General features: G+C 34.2%; 1 protein-coding gene across 10 annotated transcripts in view; it reads right to left on the bottom strand.

Moving 5' to 3' along the window:
- The window catches only part of SGK3 (serum/glucocorticoid regulated kinase family member 3), a 147,544-nt gene that overhangs the window by 24,684 nt on the left and 101,260 nt on the right, over positions 1-21,600 (bottom strand). For 9 of the 10 annotated variants that reach the window (XM_068525765.1, XM_068525772.1, XM_068525770.1 and 6 more), the window contains 4 exons: positions 19,332-19,415; positions 16,329-16,401; positions 10,981-11,074; positions 3,937-4,024 (listed from right to left, as the gene is read on the bottom strand). In XM_068525765.1, coding sequence (XP_068381866.1) covers positions 3,937-4,024; positions 10,981-11,074; positions 16,329-16,401; positions 19,332-19,415 — 339 coding nt within the window. The remainder of the gene's footprint in view (positions 1-3,936; positions 4,025-10,980; positions 11,075-16,328; positions 16,402-19,331; positions 19,416-21,600) is intronic. The other variant, XM_068525768.1, reaches the window with a different exon arrangement.

The following is a 21,600-nucleotide window of genomic DNA, read 5'->3' as shown; positions in this document are numbered from 1 at the left end:
ATACCATAAAGCAATTTAACTAATTAAAGTTCTAGCTCACTAATAATCAACTAGAAATTTAACTCAAAATCCCAAAAGATTAATCTAATGATCCTTCTACAGTGAGCACTTCTCACAAAAGCCAAATGTAAGTGAATTCTTCTGCACATAAATTCACTATGAAATTCTTTATACATTCAGAGAATTAAATCAGAGATGTCTCAAATATGTACACTTTTACTAGAGCTCTATATAATTATACTTCATATAAGCTATAGATATGAAGTAAGCTTTTAAAAACATCTCTTTAAGTTCATCAGAATTAACAAATTTTATCTAAGCAATTTCTTATTAGAGACATATGTCATATATATTCCCACTTAAATTCATTTGTAACTTATAGACAATCTCCAGAATACAAGTTATTTTTTAAAATAAAGGGCAAAAGATCTAAAGTATGTTTCTTATGAAGTAACAATGTTGGCACCAATTTTTTAGTGACAAATCAAATGTATTTCTTACTGACAGCTTTACATGAAAAATCTTCATTTAATAAAATTTTAATCCACAGAAGACAGAAATAAAAGGAACCATAACAGTCTAGCTCAAGACAAAAAAATATATATAAACACTCCGGTTCATTAGATGAGATTTGTCCTGTTGTAGCATAATTTTAACATGAAGTAATCTCCCCCTGCTCCCCAGTTTTTCTGAGATATTATATAACTGACATACAGAACTGTGTAAGTTTAAGATGTATAGCATAATGATTTGACTTATATATATCATGATTATGTTTAAATATTATAGTATTCTATACAATCTGATAATGTCATCAAACTAAGTTGTAATTTCAATACACTTATTCTTTTAATGAATGTGCAGAGAACTGTATCATTTTTCCATTCAATGAACTTTTCTATAAGATGAAGAAAGTGACGTAAGTAAGTGTGGATTAAACAATAACAAGGATAACCTGTCCCCTGAATTACATTAATATGTAATAAGATTTTATTACTTGCCAACGGTTTTTCTAATGGAGCACATTTCTGAAATAATGAAAATTTCTGGGGTATATAAGTAGATAACTTTTTACTCTACCTATTATTTTTAAAGATTACATCTAATCACTAAACTGAAGTTGAGGTATATTTCTCAACAGAATGAACACTAATCAAGAGAATAAGTTTCTTGACTTCTCTTGGCCTCTCTTTTTTTCTCTATAAATAAGGTCCAGATGCCTTCCAAGATATTTTCCAGCTACTAAATTCATTTGATTATCCACTTAGAAGTCCTTAATAAGTAGTTACAACTGGGGTGGGGGGAGTGAAGGAATTGGATGAAAGCAGTCAAACGGTACAAACTTCCAGTTATAAGAAAATAAGTACTAGGGATGTAATGTACAACATGATAGATATAATTAACACTGTGTATGTTATATATGAAAGTTGTTAAGAGAATAAATCCTAAGAGTTCTCATCACAGGAAAAACATTTTTTTCTATTTCTTTAATTCTGTATCTATATGAGATGATATCAATAGATATTCACTAAACTTACTGTGGTGATTATTGCATGATGTATGTAAGTCAGATCATAATGCTGTACACCCTAAACTTACGCCAGTGATGTATGTCAATTATACCTCATTAAAACTGGAGGAAAAAATAAATAAAAACAAAACTGATGCATTTCCTAGAAATTTTAATTTAAAAAATAATAAAAATAAATAAATAGTTATAACTGTAAGATGAAGTATGGCTCTTTCTTTTTTTTGAAAAGGTTTTTTTTAATCAGTATTTTAAAACAGGAAAAGATCCTAGTCTAAGTTCCAGATTTTATGGATGAAACGAGAAACAAAATTTAGGTCGAAAGTCAACAGTGGGAGAACAGGAGCCAGAACCCAGGAATTTCTCTTAGTCTGGTTCTTTCTTCAAAAACCATTCTCCTACAGCAAGGCAAGACATTCTTTACATGATCTAAACCTACATACTGTCTACGTGATTAACAAAAGAAACATGGAAAATCACGGTTACATAAATTTTACTCTTTAAAATATTTTTTGAATAGTATTAAGATGTTTTTAAAAATCTATAACCTTACCAACAGATGATTTACAAATATTTACAGTACTTTCATATGGTCTTTGCATAACTTCGAAAAACTGTGATCACACTGTGTAAGTTTGCATAAAAAGTTTTAAACCCTGATTTCATTTAATGGTATGTCAAAACTTTAAATATTATCATCTTTAGAAATATTTTTTAAATGTACAATATATAGGGACAACCACTATTTGATTGATGACTATTCAAACTGATTCTAACTTTTCATTTTAAATCATACTAAAATGAACATCTTTGTTCTTTTCTGTGAAGGGTTATTTCATTTGCATCAACTCCTAAGTGACATGAATTACTTTCATGTTTGATACATGTTGCCAAATTGCTTTCCAAAAGAGTTGCATAAATTTTAACACTAGTAACACCCAAGGATGCCCATTTACCTTACCCTTATTAGTCCTGGCGTATTTTATTTACTTTACATTTTTGTTAACTTGGTAGATTAAAAAACCTCTCATTTAAAACTTTCATTTGCTACTGGTATCAAGGTTGAACATTTTCCCATATATCTGTTTACTAACAGTATTTCTTCATGTCCCTTTTCCTTTCATCTACTAGGGTCCTAAATATCATTCTTTTCAAAAATCCATATGTATGAGCTTTGTTTACATAGACATTATTCCTTCTTATACTTTGTTACATGTTTTCCCAGCTTGTGGCTTCTCTTTTGACCGACTGCACAGATATAAGATTAAAATATCCTTTTACATTGTCCTAAGAGCAACCATGTCACAGACGTAAGAGATAAATCTGTTCTCTTAACTGAGAATCCTCTTAGAGCATCAGAGAAAGAAAATTACTACCTTCCAGTAGTCACATCTATTTTTCAAATGAAGATTTTTAGCTGTGGGACAGTAATGTTTCAACTCATGACATTACCTTTTAAATCACAAAAGCAGAACCATGACAAAATTAAAAGACATTATAAAGACAAAAACGTACATCTCTGATTTTCATGTATATATTTAACAATAGTATTAATCAATTTTAAATTATAAAGGTATTATCATATTTATATAACACTTGTAATTATACTTTTAACTGCTACATAATAATCCTGAGTTAAGTTATTGTAATTTACCTTTCTAACATAACTTTCTAAAGTAAATGTTGAAAATATCTTCATAAGAAGGCACAAGCTTATGATATTTATCACAATTAATTAAAAAACCAAGAATATCCTGTTCTTTATTCTTTTCGGAAAACGTATTGATTATGTACATATAGCTACAGCAATAAAAGTTAGTTGATACCAACCAGCACATGTATATTGATTGCTCTACATCTCAAAACCTGACAATGCAGAGGAAGAGGTATTTAATATTCTGGTTGAAAAGGCCAGGCCTTTCCTGCTGGCCAAAATTCAAAACAACAGTGGCAATGGTGATAATCATGATGAAGATATATGATGATCAAAAAGGAAGATGTAAAGCAAAGAAAGCAGAACACAAAACTTCATATATTGTATAATTAAAGTTAGGTAATTTTAAAAATTTCCACAAATTAGAGACGATTAGAAAGAAAATCACTAAAACGTTAAAAATTACTAGGTCTGGTTGCTGATAATATGGGTAATACTTCTAAATTATTTTCAAATTTTTCTTTAATTAACATGTATTACTTTTTATTATAAAAAGTACTCATTTTATCAATTTTATAAGAAATAGTGATAAGTAAGAGGTATACACATTTGTTTTTATGTTCTCTACAGAGTAGAAAATCTACAATGGATGAAATTACTTTGTTTTAAGTAAATGTGGTCCTAAAGTTGCCAATAATTTCATCTCTGGGGAATGGTATTTTTTTCTGTTAAAATATACAATTCCTCTTACTACCTTCTGAGTACTTCTTTCATCCTCATCTTCAGATGGATCTGACTGATGTTTTGGACTGTCCATTCGAAGGAATGCTCTGACATCTGGACTAAAAACAAAAATTAACTTTATTATGACTTTGCATTTCTACAGCTTTTCTCCCTTTTAACATGAAAATAAAAGTAACTATAGTAGCATTTACAGTAAGAAAGTCAAACAAAATCCATTAATATTATAAAAGGAATACGCAAATTAATTTTAAAAATAGGGAATCCAATAAACAAATGGGCAAAGGTATCAACAGTCGGATCACAGAATAGAAAACCCAAATGGTAAGGAAATTTATGAAGATGCCTAACTTCACTAATAATCACAAAAAAACAAATTAAAACAACAATGAGAAATTACTTTATGTCCACTAGCCAGCAAAATTTAGAAAGACACATAATACCAAAAGTTGGTAGGGATACAGGGAAAGGAACACCCTCATTTATTGCTGGTGAAAATGTAAAATGAGGCAACTTTTCTGAAAAGCAATTTGGCAATATTTAGTTAAACTGAGTATGCATTTTCCCTGAGGCCAGAAATTTCAGTTCTAAGAATAAACCACACACACAACAAAATTATGTACAGGTTCAGTGAAAGACATGTAACTAGGATACTCATTGCAATATTCTCTATAGGTCTGAATCAGAAGCAAAGCAGCCATCTACCACTAGGGAAATGAGTAAGCAAGCGATGGTAACTGCCTGCAGAGAACAGCAGTCAGCGATCAGAAACAAGGAACCACAGCACAGCACCATTTATGTGTATATATTAAACACTCACAGACACAAAGCAACAGTCGATAAATAGATAACCAAAGACATACAGCAAACATGTTGAAGCGGGCATCACCAGTGGGGACGAAGAAATGGGTATGAAGAGGAAAAAAATGGACTAAAATAAAAGAGGGGCCTTGCATGGACTAATGACAATCCTGAGGAATGACTAAATCTCTGTATCTGCGGTACCTCCTCCCAAATTGTTCTTTTTTTTTCTTTTTTAAAAGTTGAGATATGTTAATCCCCAAATCCTAATTTATCCTTCCCCTGCCCCCTGCCCTGCTGCTATCCCCTTTGGTAACCATAAGTTTGTTTTCTATGCCTGTGAGTCTATTTCTGTTTTCCAAATAATTTTATTTGTATCATTTTTTTTTTAGATTCCACATATAAATTGTATCATATGATATTTGTCTTTCTCAGTCTGACTTACTTCACTTAATATGATAATGTCTAGGTCCATCCATGTTGCTGCAAGTGGCATTATTTCATTCTTTTTTATGGATGAGTAATATTCTGTTATATATACACCAAATCTTCTTTATCCATTCGTCTGTCCATGAACATTTAGGTTGCTTCCATGTCTTGGTTACTGTAAATAGTGCCGCTATGAACACTGGGGTGCATGTATCTTTTTGAATTAGAGTTTTCTCCAGATATATGCCCAGGAGTGGGACTGCAAGATCATATGGTAGCTCTGTTTCTAAGGAACCTCCATACTGTTTGGGATTAACATATACACACCACTATATAGAAAAAATAAACAACAAGGACCTACTGTATAGCACAAGGAACTATAGTCAATATTCTATAATAACCTATAATGGGAAAGCATCTGAAAAAGAATATATATATGTATAAATGAACCACTTTGCTGTATACCTGAAACTAATACAACAGTGTAAACTAACTATACTTCAGTTTAAAAAAATGGTTAAAAAAAACTTGAGACATAATTGACATGTAACACTGTATCAGTTCCAGGTGTACAACATAATGCTTCTATACCTGTATATATTGAGAAACGATGACCACAATAAGTCTAGTTAACATCCATCACCACACAGTTACACATTTTTTGTGTGATGAGAACTTTTAATCTACTCTCTTAGCTACATTCAAATACGCTACCACAGTCCCCATGCTGCACATTACATCCGATGACTTATTTGTTTTATAACTGAAAGTTTATACCTTTTGACCACCTTCACCCATTTCACCTACCCCCCACCTCTGGCAACCACCAATCTGTTCTTTGTATCAATGATTATGAATTTGGGTTTAAGATTTCACATATAAGTGAGTTCATGCAGTACTTGTCTTCCTCTGACTTATTTCACTTAGCACAATGCCTTCAATGTCCGCCCACGTTGTCACAAATGGCAAGATTTCCAAAAGTTTTCTTAATAATTAAATATAAATAATATACATTCATTGTAAGAAATTCAGGCAGACGAAAAATAGTTTTTAAAAAGGGGATGGGCTGGTGGGAATGTAAAATGGTACAGCCAGTGTAGAAAACAGGTGATTCTCTGAAAAGCTATACACAGTTACTGTATGACCCAGCAATTCCACTCTTCAGTATATACCCAAAAGAAATAAAAACATATGTGCACACAAAAGCTCACACACACACACGTTCATAGCAGCATTATTTATAATAGTCAAAAAGTGGATGAATGGACAAAATGTGGCATATCCATATAATGGAATATTATTCAACTATGAAAACAAATGAAGTACTGATACATGCTACAATAAGAATGAACTTCAAAAACATTATGCTAAATGAAAAAAGGAAGATTTAAAACTGTATGATTCCATTTATATGAAATTCCCATAACAGGCAAATCCATAAAAATAGAAAGTAGATTAGTGGTTGCCAAGGGTTGGGGGAAAGGGGAAATTAGAAAATATAGTTTCTTTTTGGGTTGACGTTAATGTTAGCTTAGACTTGGGTGATAGAATAAGATAGTGATGTGGTTGTATAGCACTGCAAGTATACTAAAAACCACTGAATTGTACACTTCAAAAATAGATAAAATGGTGAATTTTATGTTATGTGCATTTTATTTCAAAAAAAAATTTAAAGGTGGGAATCTTCATTCTTAACACCTCTACTATATTTGTTTTTTCTCTGCACAGTTAAGATCATGCTATATTTTAAGTATTTTATTTTACTGTATTTCACCTAAAAATACAATGTATTCAATACATCAAAAGGACTTTGCCATGTTGTTAAAAATTCTTTGTTAGCAATCACTTTTGATAGATGTATGATAATATATTAGGACACACTGAAAGTTACTCAGTGGTTCTTTCACTTTAGGATATATATATATATATATATAAAACACACACACACATATATATATATATATATATATGGCTTCCAACTTTTGACTGTACAGCTTTCACTACTATAAATAATGTTGCAAGTGACAATCATCGTGCACAACACTGGAACTGCATTTACGATTTTCACTACAGATTTTTAAAAAGAAAAGTATTTGGTCTGAACTATAAACCATTTTTAGGCTTTAAGTAGTTTGTTAAGCTAATTTCCAGAGAGGTTGTACCAATTTCTACTCTCCTAGCAATACATGAACATCCTGAAAACTTTCTCCAGCCTTGATTAAATGTTAGTTTATATTAGCACCTCTCATAGTCTGGTAAGTGAAAAATAGTATTTTAAAGAGACGGAACTCAATTATATTAGTAATTAGTGAAATGCAAATTAAAGCAACAATAAGATACCACTACCCACTCACCAGAATGGCTAAAATTGAAAAGACTAATGATACTAAGTGTTGGTGAGGTGACCCATGTGATCTCATACACCGATGGTGGAAGTGGAAATTGGTACAATCACTTTGGGAAACTATTTAGCATTATCCACTAAGATTAAACATATACGTACCCTACAACCAAAAATTCTACTCAAAGATACATCAGAAATGCTTGCACATGTGCAGCAAAAGATATGTTAATGTCAACATTACTCATTAGAGCCAGAAAACAGAAATAACTCCAATGTCGATCAGCAGAATTGTGGTATATTCATGCAATAGGGTTTTATACAGCAATGGAAACGAACAAACTACTGTATAGCTATATGCAATAACACTGGTGACTCTCAATTGTTGAAAACAAGCCAGATATAGACCATGTAATATATGATTCTATTTATATAAAGTTCAGAAACAGGGCACATTAATCTATGCTGCTAAAAATCAGGAGAGTAATGACCTTTGGGAAGGAACAGACATTGAGAAGAGGCATGTGAGGGGCCGCAGGGGTGCTGGCAATGTTCTATTCCTTGGCCTGGGGTGGAGAGGGGGGATACTCAGATGTATTCATTTTCTCATAATTCATTAAGCTGTACAATCATGATTTTTATTCTTTTCTGTATGTGTTATAATGCAAGGAAGCTAAAATAAGGTGTTTTTGCTTCATTTGCCTTTCTTAAATAGTAAAGAAATGCTCAGCTTCTCTGGTAATTAATCAGCCATTTGCATCTTCTCTTTTGTAAACTGTTAATGTGTTTTGTCTTTTTTTTTTTTTTTTTTGGTGCCTTAAGTGTGTATTATCTGCATGAGCTCTTTTATTAAGTATATTTATCTACTGTCCTTTATCATGGGAAACTTTTTATATTTTTGGTTTTTAATTTCACTTGTAATTTTTGGAGGTCAAAAGTTTTTATTAATCAAATTTGTCATTATTTTACTTTGTAATACATCATTCACTACCAATATCCTCAGAAAACCCTTTTCTATCCAAAGGTCAGAGAAATAATAATATTTTATTTGAGTTTTTAAATGATTTTAAATTCAACTTTAATAAGTTATCTTAAAAATAACCTTTCCTCTATTGAAGTAAAGCTATTTTTGAAGTGCATATCCCACACATAATAAGAAGAGACACATAGATGGTGTTCAAGATACACTTGCTGATTGGCTTCTCCTCTTACTCTCTTAAATCTGTACTATTTTATAAACAGTTTGATGTTCAAATGAAGAGTGTGAAAATTAACAAAGTTCCATTAACAGATGAGATCCAGAAAATGTGAAACGTCACTTTTTATTAAAAAGAAAATGTCAGTTAAACATTAAGTTGGAAAAAAAAAAACCTCTCGGCTATTTACCTTGGGGTGCTGAAAAATGTCCTCTACCTTAAACGGAATAGTGGTAGTTACAAGGTGTATACGTATGTAAAAATCTATTGGGTAGTATACTTAAAAATTGTGTATTTTATAGTATGATGTTAAAATAATCAAATTGGTTTTAGTTGAATTTCAATACCAAATATAACATCTTTATAATACTACACTTCTAGATCCAAAATGAATACTTAGAATTTAACATATACTGTCAGAGGTTCTGAGTAACACTGTTCAAAATACCAGGAGAAATAATAAACACCACCGCCATTTATTCCACACTTATTCTATGTGAGGCTCTGTCAAAGAATGAGACAAATTCAAGCTCTCAATGTACGAATTTCAAACAAGCCAGTAATATGCCAATTCAAAGTAATCTCAAGTGCATATAACAAGAGTTAAACATTAGAAGGGTAGATCTAAGCTGAAGATAACATAGAATTTGTCCTAGGGAAAAGACATAATGTTTAAAAAATAATTATACAAAGAGCCAAGTAATAACAGGCTCTTTGCTACGGAACACACCAGACATAGGAACCCTGAGTTCAAGGATCCTGCCCAATTCTGTGCTCCTCCACCACCTGCTGGGGGCTCTGAGTGGAAAGTCAGCTGCTCCTCCGTGCAGGGGCTAATCCCAGAGCTCCAGCAGGTGCTGGACCTCCCCGTGACCCTCGGCCTATCTGTGAGCATCAGGGGAAATGAAACCCAGAGCACTGGGCAGAAGACCTTGGTCAGAGGAAGTCCAACTCCAGTATTTTACTAATTTAGTAAATTAAATTAAGTTAAAAAAGGTCAGAGCACCTGCTCAGAAGGTAGAAGCCCTCTATAAACTATAATGAACTATAAAATGGTAATAATCGTTCTGAGGACAATTGCTAAAAATACAGTCCTTCAGTGCTGTGATTCTGAAAAGACTGTTAAAAGGTGTCATGTCTGCATCAATGTCCACAGGCAGCCTTTACATCTACCCAGACAGGTGAGCTGCAGAAACGCTCCCCAGATATTCTCCTTGGTCCTCTTTATTCTTCTTAGAATGTTAATACTTTATACATACTAAACAATATAAGTAACATACATGCACATAACAAATCACAATAAACATAATGAACACCAATGAACCAACTACCAGACTCAAAATGAAAATACATCTCAAACCATGGATCTACCTATATGTTCCTAGGTATTTCTCATACGACCCACCCTTCTGCCTTCATAGGAGCTGCTGGCCTACCAGACACACACAGGGCTGGGAAAGCGCCCTCATGTTAAGTGGTTGCCTGGAAGGTTGTGCTGAGAAGGCCTGGAGGCCTTGTCTGGGATGAGAGAACGCTGACCCAGGTCGCACAAGAAGTGGTAGCAAGTGTGCCTGGCCCTCGCCAACTCCTTCAGCTTCATCTCCTTTCCGTAAACCTACTCTGTGTTCCAGTCATCATGAAATGTTAATACGTGAGCATCCTGAACAACGGCAGGCTCTTTGTAGACTCTGTTGCAAGCACTGCTCCCTTGGCCTGGAATGCTCTCCCTAGCTTTTTTCTTGAAAGACTGCACATCCTTTAAGTTCCAAGAAGCCTTCCTTGACACCCACCCAACCCAGGAAGAGTTGGCCACGTTTTTCTCTGTTGTCTTCCAGATTTTTATCATAAAACTTTCTTTGCTTTAATTGCTTGTTTCTACATCTGTTTCTCCCACTTACCTGGAAGCCTATGCCTCTGGAAGGTAAGGATAACACTCATTTCTCTTTTTATTCCCAATGCACACAGAGGTACATACGAAATGCTTTCTCAATGCACAAATAAATATAACATCAAATAATTAGCAAAATGTTTTAACTGTGCAAATTCCTTTCAAGTTTAATCTACAAAACAAATACAAGTACAATAGGAAGAAAGAAAATAACTAGGGCCTTGAGTTGATGGAGAGAAAAGAAGATTAAGAATACCAGAGGAAAAATTCTTGAGGAAGATTTCACAAAAATATACAGCACAATAATATTCCACAGAACGTATAAAACCTGTATCAGTAGCTTATTCAATAGTCTTAGGTTGGGTTTCAGTGCCTCCTTAGAACACAATGAAAATTACTTACTGGTTGTAAAGTTCTGGATGCCTAACTAAGTTCTGAATGAATTCATTCAGTCCCGCTCTTCTCTGTTTAATAAAATCTGTTAAGAGAGACAATACTATTATGATTATTTATATCAGACTGTAATTATCAAAAATACAGTTATACAAGAATAGACAAGCACAAGATAGTGAATTTTGATTAAGAAGTTATTTCTTAATTCATGTTTCTTGATATACAATAAGGAATACTTACAAATATATATTTTTTAAATCTATAAATACAATGATTATAAAATTAAAATAAAGCAGGTAGGACCTCCCTGGTGGCGCAGTGATTAAGAATCCTCCTGCCAATGCAGGGGACATGGGTTTGAGCCCTGGTCCGGGAAGATCCCACATGCCACGGGGCAACTAAGCCCGTGCATCTCAACTACTGAGCCTACGCTCTAGAGCCCACGAGCCACAACTACTGAGCCCGTGTGCCACAGCTACTGAAGCCTGTGCACATAGAGCCCATGCTCCGCAACAAGAGAAGCCACCGCAATGAGAAGCCCGTGAACCGCAATAAAGAGTAGCCCCGGCTCACCGGAACTACGCGTGCAGCAACGAAGACCCAACGTAGCCAAAAATAAATAAATACCTTTATTAAAAGTAAATAAAAAAATAAAATAAAGCAGGTAACATATTCCCCAAAAGAAAATGCTCCAAAAAAATGCTTATTTTAGGTTCTAAACAGACTCACTACAAAACTTGGAGACACTTTGCTTTGTCCAACTCCTCGTGTACTACCAGGTAATGAATAAGAATTAACACTATGACACTGGTGGCTGTAAAATCATGCTAACTTAAAAACAAAAACAAACGAAACCAAGAAATACTGAAATCCTTGCAACTGGAAATGGTGATTAACTGGTTGAGTATTACCAAAACTCTGCTGGTTTTATTTTGTATAAATCGATTTCTCTTCAAATAGCAGAAGTTAAAATTGAGAAATAAAAGTGATTTTCTATGTAAGTCATTGAAGGCTAGCATCATGCCTTTAAAATTTTTTTTGTAACTTTAGCCCTTAACACAGTGTCTTGGAAGGTACTTAATTGATGTTTGTGAATGAATAAAAAAAATACCAAGCAAATGATTACACATTCTAGCATTCACAGTCTCCAAATTTCATATGCCCCATCCCTTATTTAACTCAATTGTTTTGTTACTTTGTAATTTTATTTTTCAGTAGTAAAGATAATCTTGTTTTGTTTTTAAAACTACCAAAAAAACGTAATTTATATATTGATTCCAAGATCTTATCAGCAAAAGGTTTGATATTAAACTATTTAGAATATAGAAGTATAGCTAATTCTGTGTGTACTCTACAGAAAGATCCTTAAATTCAAAATGAAATTTTAACTTTGAAAAGTATAGGCAGAGGGGCTTCCCTGGTGGTGCAGTGGTTGAGAATCTGCCTGCCAATGCAGGGGACACAGGTTTGAGCCCTGGTCTGGGAAGATCCCACATGCCGCGGAGCAGCTGGGCCCGTGAGCCACAATTACTGAGCCTGCGCGTCTGGAGTCTGTGCTCCGCAACAAGAGAGGCCGCGATAGTGAGAGGCCCGCGCACCGCAATGAAATGTGGCCCCCGCTTGCCACAACTAGAGAAAGCCCTCGCACAGAAACGAAGACCCAACACAGCAATCAATCAATCAATCAATCAATCAATCAATAAATGTATAGGCAGAAATAACCCTTAAAATCTGCCTCAAGTATGTAAAACTTATCTTACAGAGGTTGGTAACCACCAACATAAAGTGGAAAAAAAAGAAAAGAAAAGAAAATGACATGCATGGACTTAGAAGCTGCAGCATAAGAACTCAGAAAGATGTATGGAAAAACTCTACATGGTAGCTGTCAAACACGAGGTTAAATTAAAACGACAATTTCTTTCTTCCTGCTCTAACTGTCCCATCGTTGGCCAGTGAAAGCCCCATCAATTGGGCTCCTGTGTCCTTTTGATAAAACCTCAGTATTCTTGTATAGCTTCTTTGCTTTCAGGCAAGATGTCCCTAGGACCATCTTGTATATTTCTTGCCCAGCACCTGGAATTGCCACTTTTCCATGGAACTCTGGTTCCTTTAAGTAGGTAATGGTATTTAGAGATTACAACCTGGATGCTAAGGGTGTTTGCTGCTACTTATTTGTTATTGTTTTCAGGCATTTCCAGTGGAGAGCGCTGGGAAATATGTATTGTTTTAGAAAGAGAAAAATAAATCATGATTTCATACTGTATTCCCAAGTTTAAAATTACAGGACTTTTTACTTAAAATCTTTGATTTTATATTTGTATCTCTTTCCTCTTCTGCTTAAAATTTTGGTTCTCATGACATTAACATAATTACAAAATAACTATATTATCAGTGAGACTATTGAATGCAGGATAAAATTTCTTTGTACACTTTTTTTTTGCCATGAGGAATATAAAGCTGAGTTTCCATGTTATAAAGTCATTTAAAGTAATTATTCTCCATGTGTTTCACCACCAATCAGAATACAGTTATATTTTTTCCTTGTTTATTTTCAATTGTTAGAGACTTCAATATTGTTGCATTTGTTTTTGTTTTTAAATTGTTTAGAATATGCAAAGCTGTGCACAAGATTCATCCAGGGAGGTCTAACATCCACCTCTGTTGTCTCCAGTTGGCCTCTCCCTCCTTAAAGTCATCAGTTTTTAGTTTTTGGTTTATTCTTCCATTATTTCCTTTTGAATCTTCACATCGTTTCCTACACAAAAAATATACACTGTCCACATCCACACCTTGTTTTTTCCACTTAACCAGGTATTCTGGAGATCACTCCACAGTAATGCACAATGAGCTTTTTTGTTCCTTTTTACAGCTGTACCGTATTCCAATACTGGAAGGATATTTCAGTTGTTTCCAGTTTTTGCTATGAAAAACAGCATCACAATAAACAGTCTTGTACATATATACATATATCATTTCCGATGCAGTTTATCTTTAGAATAGATCCCTAGAAATGTGATTTCTTGGTCAAAGGGAAATGCATATATAGTTTTGCTAAATATTACCAAATTTCATAAGGTTTGTACGACTTTGTATTCCCACCAGCAAAATATGAGAATGTCTGTTTAGCCAAAGCCTAGTAAAATGAACATCCTACCAATCTTTGGTTTGTTGAGTATGACTTAGATTTGATCTCCCCAATGAAAGGCTTTCCAAAAATCTATGACATATAGTCTACTTCGCTGTTGCCAAGTCATATACAACATGCTCAGGATTGATTTCAAAATGTTCAATAAAAATCAATTTTTAGTATCAAATAATTAATCTACCAAACATAAATACCACAGGGCACTGTCTGGTATTTTGCCTTTAACCATGAAGTAGCAATGTTGCAGGTCTTTATCTCTTTGCCTTCTTCCCTGGATAAAATGATTCTGACTTTAGGGTTTAACTAAAGGCTCCACAGAACTCTAACCCAAGTTCAAGCCTCATGTTAATCACTAACATGTAGTTTGAGTCCTCTTAAATGTCTTTCTGTCACTTCAAATTAATTAATTCTCTCATTCACCCAGGCCTGACACTTCAGTTATCTCTGATTCTCTTCTCTATATGTCTCCTTTACCTAAGCAATCACCAAGATTTCTTACAGGTTTTTCATTAAAAGATTTCCTACACGTGGCTCAATTTTTAGCCCCATTTCCACCTGAGTCGCAGCTCTCATCACCTAATTTGAGGACTACTGGAATATTCCCTTAACCAGCCTCCCAGTCTCTATCTTGTCTTCCCTCTGCTGTGCCTACTATACATTATACACTGCTGGCTTCATATCATGTCGCCACTTTGCTCAAATATCTCTAAGACCCCCATGTAGCCCTCCACGATGTTTTTCAACCTATGCTCCACAGACATACTTCACTGCTACACCAACAAAGCAGCTCCGTTTTTATTTGTTCTACACATTACATTTTTCTGCATCAGATTTCACTAGGAAAAAAGTGTTCTACAGCTAAAAACAAGAGAACAAGAATACAAAAGCCACTGGCCTATAGAATCAATCCATGGAATGTATAATTGGCTTTGCTGTGCCAACTCAATCTTCTCTTTATTAATGGATTCATGTATTCAAGTAACATTTATTGAGAATCTAATATTTACTAGGCACTATAATTAAATATAAACGATAAAGTATCTACCTTCATAAAATCTGCAGCCCGATAAGACAAACTGGCAATAGTAATAAAGTGTGCTAAATTCTCCCAAGAGAAAAAAAATCTGCATAAAATAGGGGAAGTGAAAAAGAATAGGGGAAACGAGAACCCTCTCCAATCCTGAGGTTCAGAAAGTGTAAAAGAATAAAGAGTCTCCAGCTGAGAGGGTTACAGGGGATTCCAGCAGCCTGGGGGGAAAACTCAGTTTTAATTAAAGCAAGAATGTGAAAGAAATAAGAAGAAGACAGAGGATAAAGGAGTTTGTTCATCGTGGGCAGAACTGCACAAGGTATAGTGAAAAGGTCTGGGAGGAAAAGGAGTAGTATAAGGTTAGGTTGTAGAGAGGAAGCAAGATAAGCCATTTGAGAGCTCCTACGTAAGGAATCACAGGTCTGATGGGTTACAAGGTTACAAGCAAATTAGTTGAGGAGGTAAGATGGTGGGGAGGGAGGAAACTCGATAGCATGTCAGGATCCACCTGTGGCATAAACAGATGACTTTACGCATAGAATTTCTGGTGGATAGAGACTTCTATCTCTCTATAGGTTGCCATTTGTGTACTGGGTTAATTTCTTTTAGACTCTAGTTAAAAAAAAAAGTTTGAAGTTGAGGCTTCAGACATATATACAGCCTCCAGATTTCTGAGATCCTATGTGTCATTAGGCTCCCCAAGGGTGAACAATAGGACGTTTTCTTGGTATACCATTCAGAGGCCTGCAGGGTGCCGTGTACAGAGTACACATTTAGTAAATGTTTCATGGTTAGAAAAGTACTGCACATTATCCTTAATAATCAATAGATTTATCTGAAGCCAGACTGCTTGAATTTAACTTCCAAATCTGACTTTTACTAGCTATATGCGACCCTGGGCAAATCATTCAACCTGTGCCTCAGTTTCCTTACCTATAAAATAGTGATGATAATAATACCCACCTCAAAGGGCTGCTGTGAGGACTGAATGAATTAAAACATATAAAGTGTTTAAAAACAATGGCTGGTACACAGTAAGCACCTTACTGAGGCATTATTTTCATACAGCATGAGATCCATTAGCTTTGTAAAGTTATACTACTATACAGTGCAATGAATATGTTAACTACTTTTCCAAACTTCAACCATCACTTATGGCTGGTCTATGAAGTTATTGCTTACCTGGATCAAAATTATCACCAAATATTCTCTTGGCAGGAATCTTCAGGGCCATAGCAGGAAATTGTTTCCTTAACTAGAAATTGAAAACATAACATTATATGAACTTAATTTTATAGGTCTTCCAGTTATACATGTACCAAAACAAAATACAATCAGATTTTCAAAAACATCCACCATAAGACATACCTTTAAGTATATCATGATCAAATGTACAATATTAAATTATACCAATAAAATATCATTAGTCTGACTAACCCCATTTTGTCCCAATAAAACACTTAGTATCTTTGTGACCTGGAATAAGTTACTTAACATCTCTGCACTTCAGTTTTCTTGTTGGAAAATGGGGATAATCTTCGCACTTACCTTAGTGATTCGTTGTGAGGCGTAAGGAAAATCATTTATGTTAAGTGCTTATACTAGAACCTGGAGTACAGGTTTTGAATACGTTACTCACCGTTTTGTTACCTCAGGAGATGTGTTTGTGTTCTCCCTAAGTGAACACACTGACAATTGTTTTCTGAGAAAGCTGATGAATTCTGCTTTCAATACCCTCTGCTCTAGCCTTCCTCCTATTAATATTTGTTTCTCAGATTTGCTTATCCCCAGAGAAAGAACAACTTCGTCCTGAAGAAATTAAATTTGGGGCAGTAAAGCCGTAAAAATGGGTAAATGCTTATTTTTACTGTAAGCTTGATGTCAAAAAACCACACATACACAGTCTTACCAATCCTTGCATTCCTCTAGTAAATTTAGATGTTTTAGAAACAACAACCAAACATACACTATGTATACACAAACACACACACACTATATATATACCTCCACTGACAGGAAATACAAATAGGAGAATGTATTAATCACTCTACACCATGAGCATGCTATCAGCAAAATTCAGACTGAAAAATCTGTAGACAAATGACCCTGTTTCTTTCAACAAAAAATTGTAAAAAAAAAAAAAAAAGGAAAGAGAGGTGGAGGGGAAAACTTAGTGATTAAAAGACACATCATAAAATCAACTATATTTCAATAAAAATTTTTTTTAAAAGTTAAAAAAAACTTATAACAATTTGTTAAAAAAAAAGACACTTCATAGACTTATCAACCAGTTTATATGACATTAAGTATTTGACATTAAGGCATTATTGTTAACTATTTTTAGATGTGATAATGATATTGTATGTATATTTTTTAAAGAATCTTTATCTTCTTAAAGATGTATACAGAAATATTTACAAATGGAAAGACATGATGTCTGAAATTTGCTTCATAATTACAGTGGGCTGGCTAGGGATAGAGATGAAACAAGTATGGCCGTGTATGGTAATTGCTGGAGATGGATGGCACATTACATTATTTTCTCTATTTATACTAGTCTCTCTACTTCTGTATGTGTTCAACAAGCTTTTAATAAAAAGCCTCCAAATGTAAACTACAGTCATAAATACACATTTAAACTGACAGTTAACATTTTACAGATTGGAAATTTCACTTTTTCTCTTTTCTTTATTCTAAAAGGAGCATAGGGAAAGAATTTGTGTTTTCAAACTTGGAGAAATCCAGTCCAGGTTTAACTTCACTTCTGTAGTTTCAAAGAACACAACTGATACCATTCCCCTGTTTTTTTCTTAGCTCCTCACCACAAAAGGCAGAATTGGAAGGAGTTATATAAAAAGAGAGGAAGACATAGAAAATGGGAAAATAAGAAAAAGATGAAAAAAGGAAGAGAAATACAGGAAAAATGAGGGAGATGGATGGTAAAGACTCAACTAACATTAGGGAGAATTTTCCATAAAAAGCTTAACATGGGTTGCTTGATGGAAAGAGAATTAAAGTGATCATGTGGGAGGAGTGCCCCAAATAAACTTTCCTTCTTTACCTTTATAATTAAAGATACTCAAATATTAACACCTAACTTTCATGACTTAAGGAAACACAGGAAGTTGTGCAGCTAGACAACATTTGATTCATTCTGGCCCATTTAGGAAGTAATTTACCTCTTAATTGAGATATGCTTACCTTCCCCCATATTTAAAATATTTTACAAATGATAACCCATAGACATATATCCATCTAACGCTATTTTTAAAATCAAGAGACAGGGATAAGAAAACTGAAAAAGTTAACTTTTAAAATATGAAACAGTTTTTTCTGGAGGATGCCTAATAATCTACCATTTTTAAAATAACATGAGGAGACTTCTATTTATTGTTAGAGCAGAAGAAATTTAAATTTGTGATTTGACGCCCAATTGCTTTTTTTTCTTAACTGAAGCAAAGCTTGGAACCCAGAGCTGTCTCAATAACCTGGGGTCTCTAATGACCAACACAGGCAGTGTCCTCTGGCCTCCTACGTATGCATAACCTTAACGGCAATGCTCTCCACAAATACTGGTCCCTGTGTAGGATCTGGCCTGATGTGTTACAATGACCATGGTAGAAACTGTAACTGTAAACACTGGATGAAAAATAATATCTGAACTATGAATACATAAAACAGGTTTTAGTTATTTAAATAACTAATGATCTCTCAGGTAACTGTCAGGCTTTTGAAAGTCGATATTCATTTCAGCTGTGTTAGCTACTTAAAATCTGGAACCTTAGACTAATTTCTAACAGAGAATGAAACCATGGAAGGTAGGTAGGCTTATGACAGACTTTCAGACCTAAAGCTTATCGTTGGGCAATTCAACCACAAATAGCATGATGATTAACAATTATTAGAAAGGTAGGTAGAAGGATTTATTTCTAATCTCCTATGACATTGAAATGTATTTTAAGCTGTACATTTAGTTTTCATATCTTCAATAGTTTATCTGGAACTTCTCAACAGTCCTCTCTCCACCCTTTTTGGTAAGAATTCCAAAGTTAGGATGTTTTGAAGAACCTCTTACCCTTTTCTGCTTATCTGATATATATAAGTATAAATCAAATAAATCTCATTTTCCAGTTTTCTCAGGTGTTTTGTTTTAAATAAAAATCTTGTAGACTGACTGTTACTTACAGTGTTGTAAAGCTTATCAAACTCCGCATATCTTCTGAAGACAAACCACTCACTCCTGCCCACTGAAACCAGAACTTTATAAACCTGTGGAAATAAAAAATAACAAAATAAAATTTGATCACAAAAAAAAACCCCATTAGCTATTTACATATGCAAATAACCTGTTTTCACACTCATGAAACTGATATTAGACATTACTATTTATACATGATTCTCCAAGATACAGAAGTATACCAAATGAAACACTTATTTTATCTTGTTGAAAAGTGTTTTATTTTTAAAATGTTATGAAATATTTCCATAGTTTTCAGAGAATAACACAATGAATACCCATGTACTCATTATTTAGATACTCTGAATTCTAACATTTGGCCATTCTTGTTTCAGATTTTATTCCCCAAGAATAAAACATTATAGTTTCAACGGATGTCATTCTGCTCCCTTCTTCCCCAGCAGTAACCATTACCACAAAATGATAAAGTATTTTCAAAAGGAATGACTGGAACACAGTAAACACTAAATTATTAGTTCTCCTTTCAGGGCATCTTTTACACAGTATTTTTCAAACTAAGAATTTATCCTCAGATTTCCTACTACCATCTTAACCTGTGTTTAATATTTTCATATATATATATATATATATATATATATATATATATACACACATACATAATTTCACATAACCATAGTCAACAACCCTATGAAGTAAGCAGAATAAATATTACAACCCCCATTACAGATGAGGAAATGATGGCCCCCCCAAAGTTAAGTAACTTGCCCAAGTTCACAGACTTGTGAGACTAAAATCAAAATCTTCTAACCCTCCATGCACTAGAACAAGTATCAAATCAACAGTTATAATACAGAATCAACTCTCATAATTCATCCCACAGATATTCTCAGAATATAATTCAACATACCAATGTACAGAAAACAATTTGGAACCCCAAAGATCTTTTATCATTTCTAAAGAGAAAAATAACAAGTATCCAGGTATATGAGGAAAGGTTCACTGATGTATGGCTTGGGTTATCAATCTCACTATTTTACAGTGAAGATGAGGGGAAAGAGATATTTACAATACAACTGTCCATAGTCTGTTAGATAACAGAGTAAAACAGGTTTATTTTAGAAGACGGGCATACAAAAATGTATAAACTATCCTTTCCCACAAAAGACTGGAAAGCTACACTCACCAGTTCATAGTTAGATAATACTGTGAAAAAAGATCTCCCTGATACTGCATATGATTATAATGTAGGAATTCTGCAGTATTGTTGAAGATATGGTCACATTAACAGGTCCCTAGTAAGAGGGGCCCCAGAACGTAAAGCCATATCCCCCTGTGAGAAAGGGATCAGGTCTCACCCGGAAAGTGAAGCAAAGTCATTGTATCAGTTCCCTGGATAAGTGATGAATCACTTAAGCAGAGAGAAGAAGAGCATCCAGGCACCCTACGTGAGCTACAGGGGTAAGAGGATTTCCTGGTGTTAACTAAGAGGACATCAAGTTGTCCTAAAGGAAGCTACTGGGTGTAAGATATCAGAATCGTTTATGACACTGCTCCCATGGGAGAGAGTGCCGAAGTAGAGGAAAAAGAACCTAGTCCAGCTGCTGACAAAAGTTGAGCCATGTTTTTAGGAGGAGACTACAGATTTATCTCCTACAGCATTCAGGATCAGATAGGCCTGGAAGCAGGCCTGCTACCAAAGGATCAGAGACTTAGGTTTATTTGATTACGAGCTTCTTGAACAAACAGCACTGTTTGTGCTGACTTCCCAGTGGGATAAGGTGGCTTCCCATAGATACTCAAGTACAGCTAAATGAGAACCCAAACCTAAGTTCCAGGCTGAAGCAGCTCTGCTGCAACTCTATTTACAGGAGCTAAGATAAAGCCCTGTGAAGTTATTAATTAGCAGGATGATTTATGAACAAGGACTTATTAAGTTCTAATAAAATGCCAATAGGCAAAAACAAAACCTCTTCAAATTTTAAAAAACTCTCATTTGCAAAAAATGCACAAGATTTCACAGAAACAGTACAATAATAACAGAACAATAAATCTTATTAAGTTTTTAAAAAAATATTTCCTTATTGCCTGTCTTGCCCCACTAGAATGTAAGTTCTTTGAGAGCAAGGGCTGTATCATTCTTGCTACCCACTGTATTCCCAGTGCCTAGAACAGCCTGGCATAAGACAGAAACTCAAGGACAATTTGTTGAGTGGATAAATGAAAGTATAATTTAGACTTGGTTTAAGTCAAGACATC

This window comes from Eschrichtius robustus, chromosome 17 (assembly GCF_028021215.1).
Source record: "Eschrichtius robustus isolate mEscRob2 chromosome 17, mEscRob2.pri, whole genome shotgun sequence".
Lineage (NCBI taxonomy): Eukaryota > Metazoa > Chordata > Mammalia > Artiodactyla > Eschrichtiidae > Eschrichtius > Eschrichtius robustus.
This window is presented reverse-complemented; position numbering and strand designations above follow the sequence as displayed.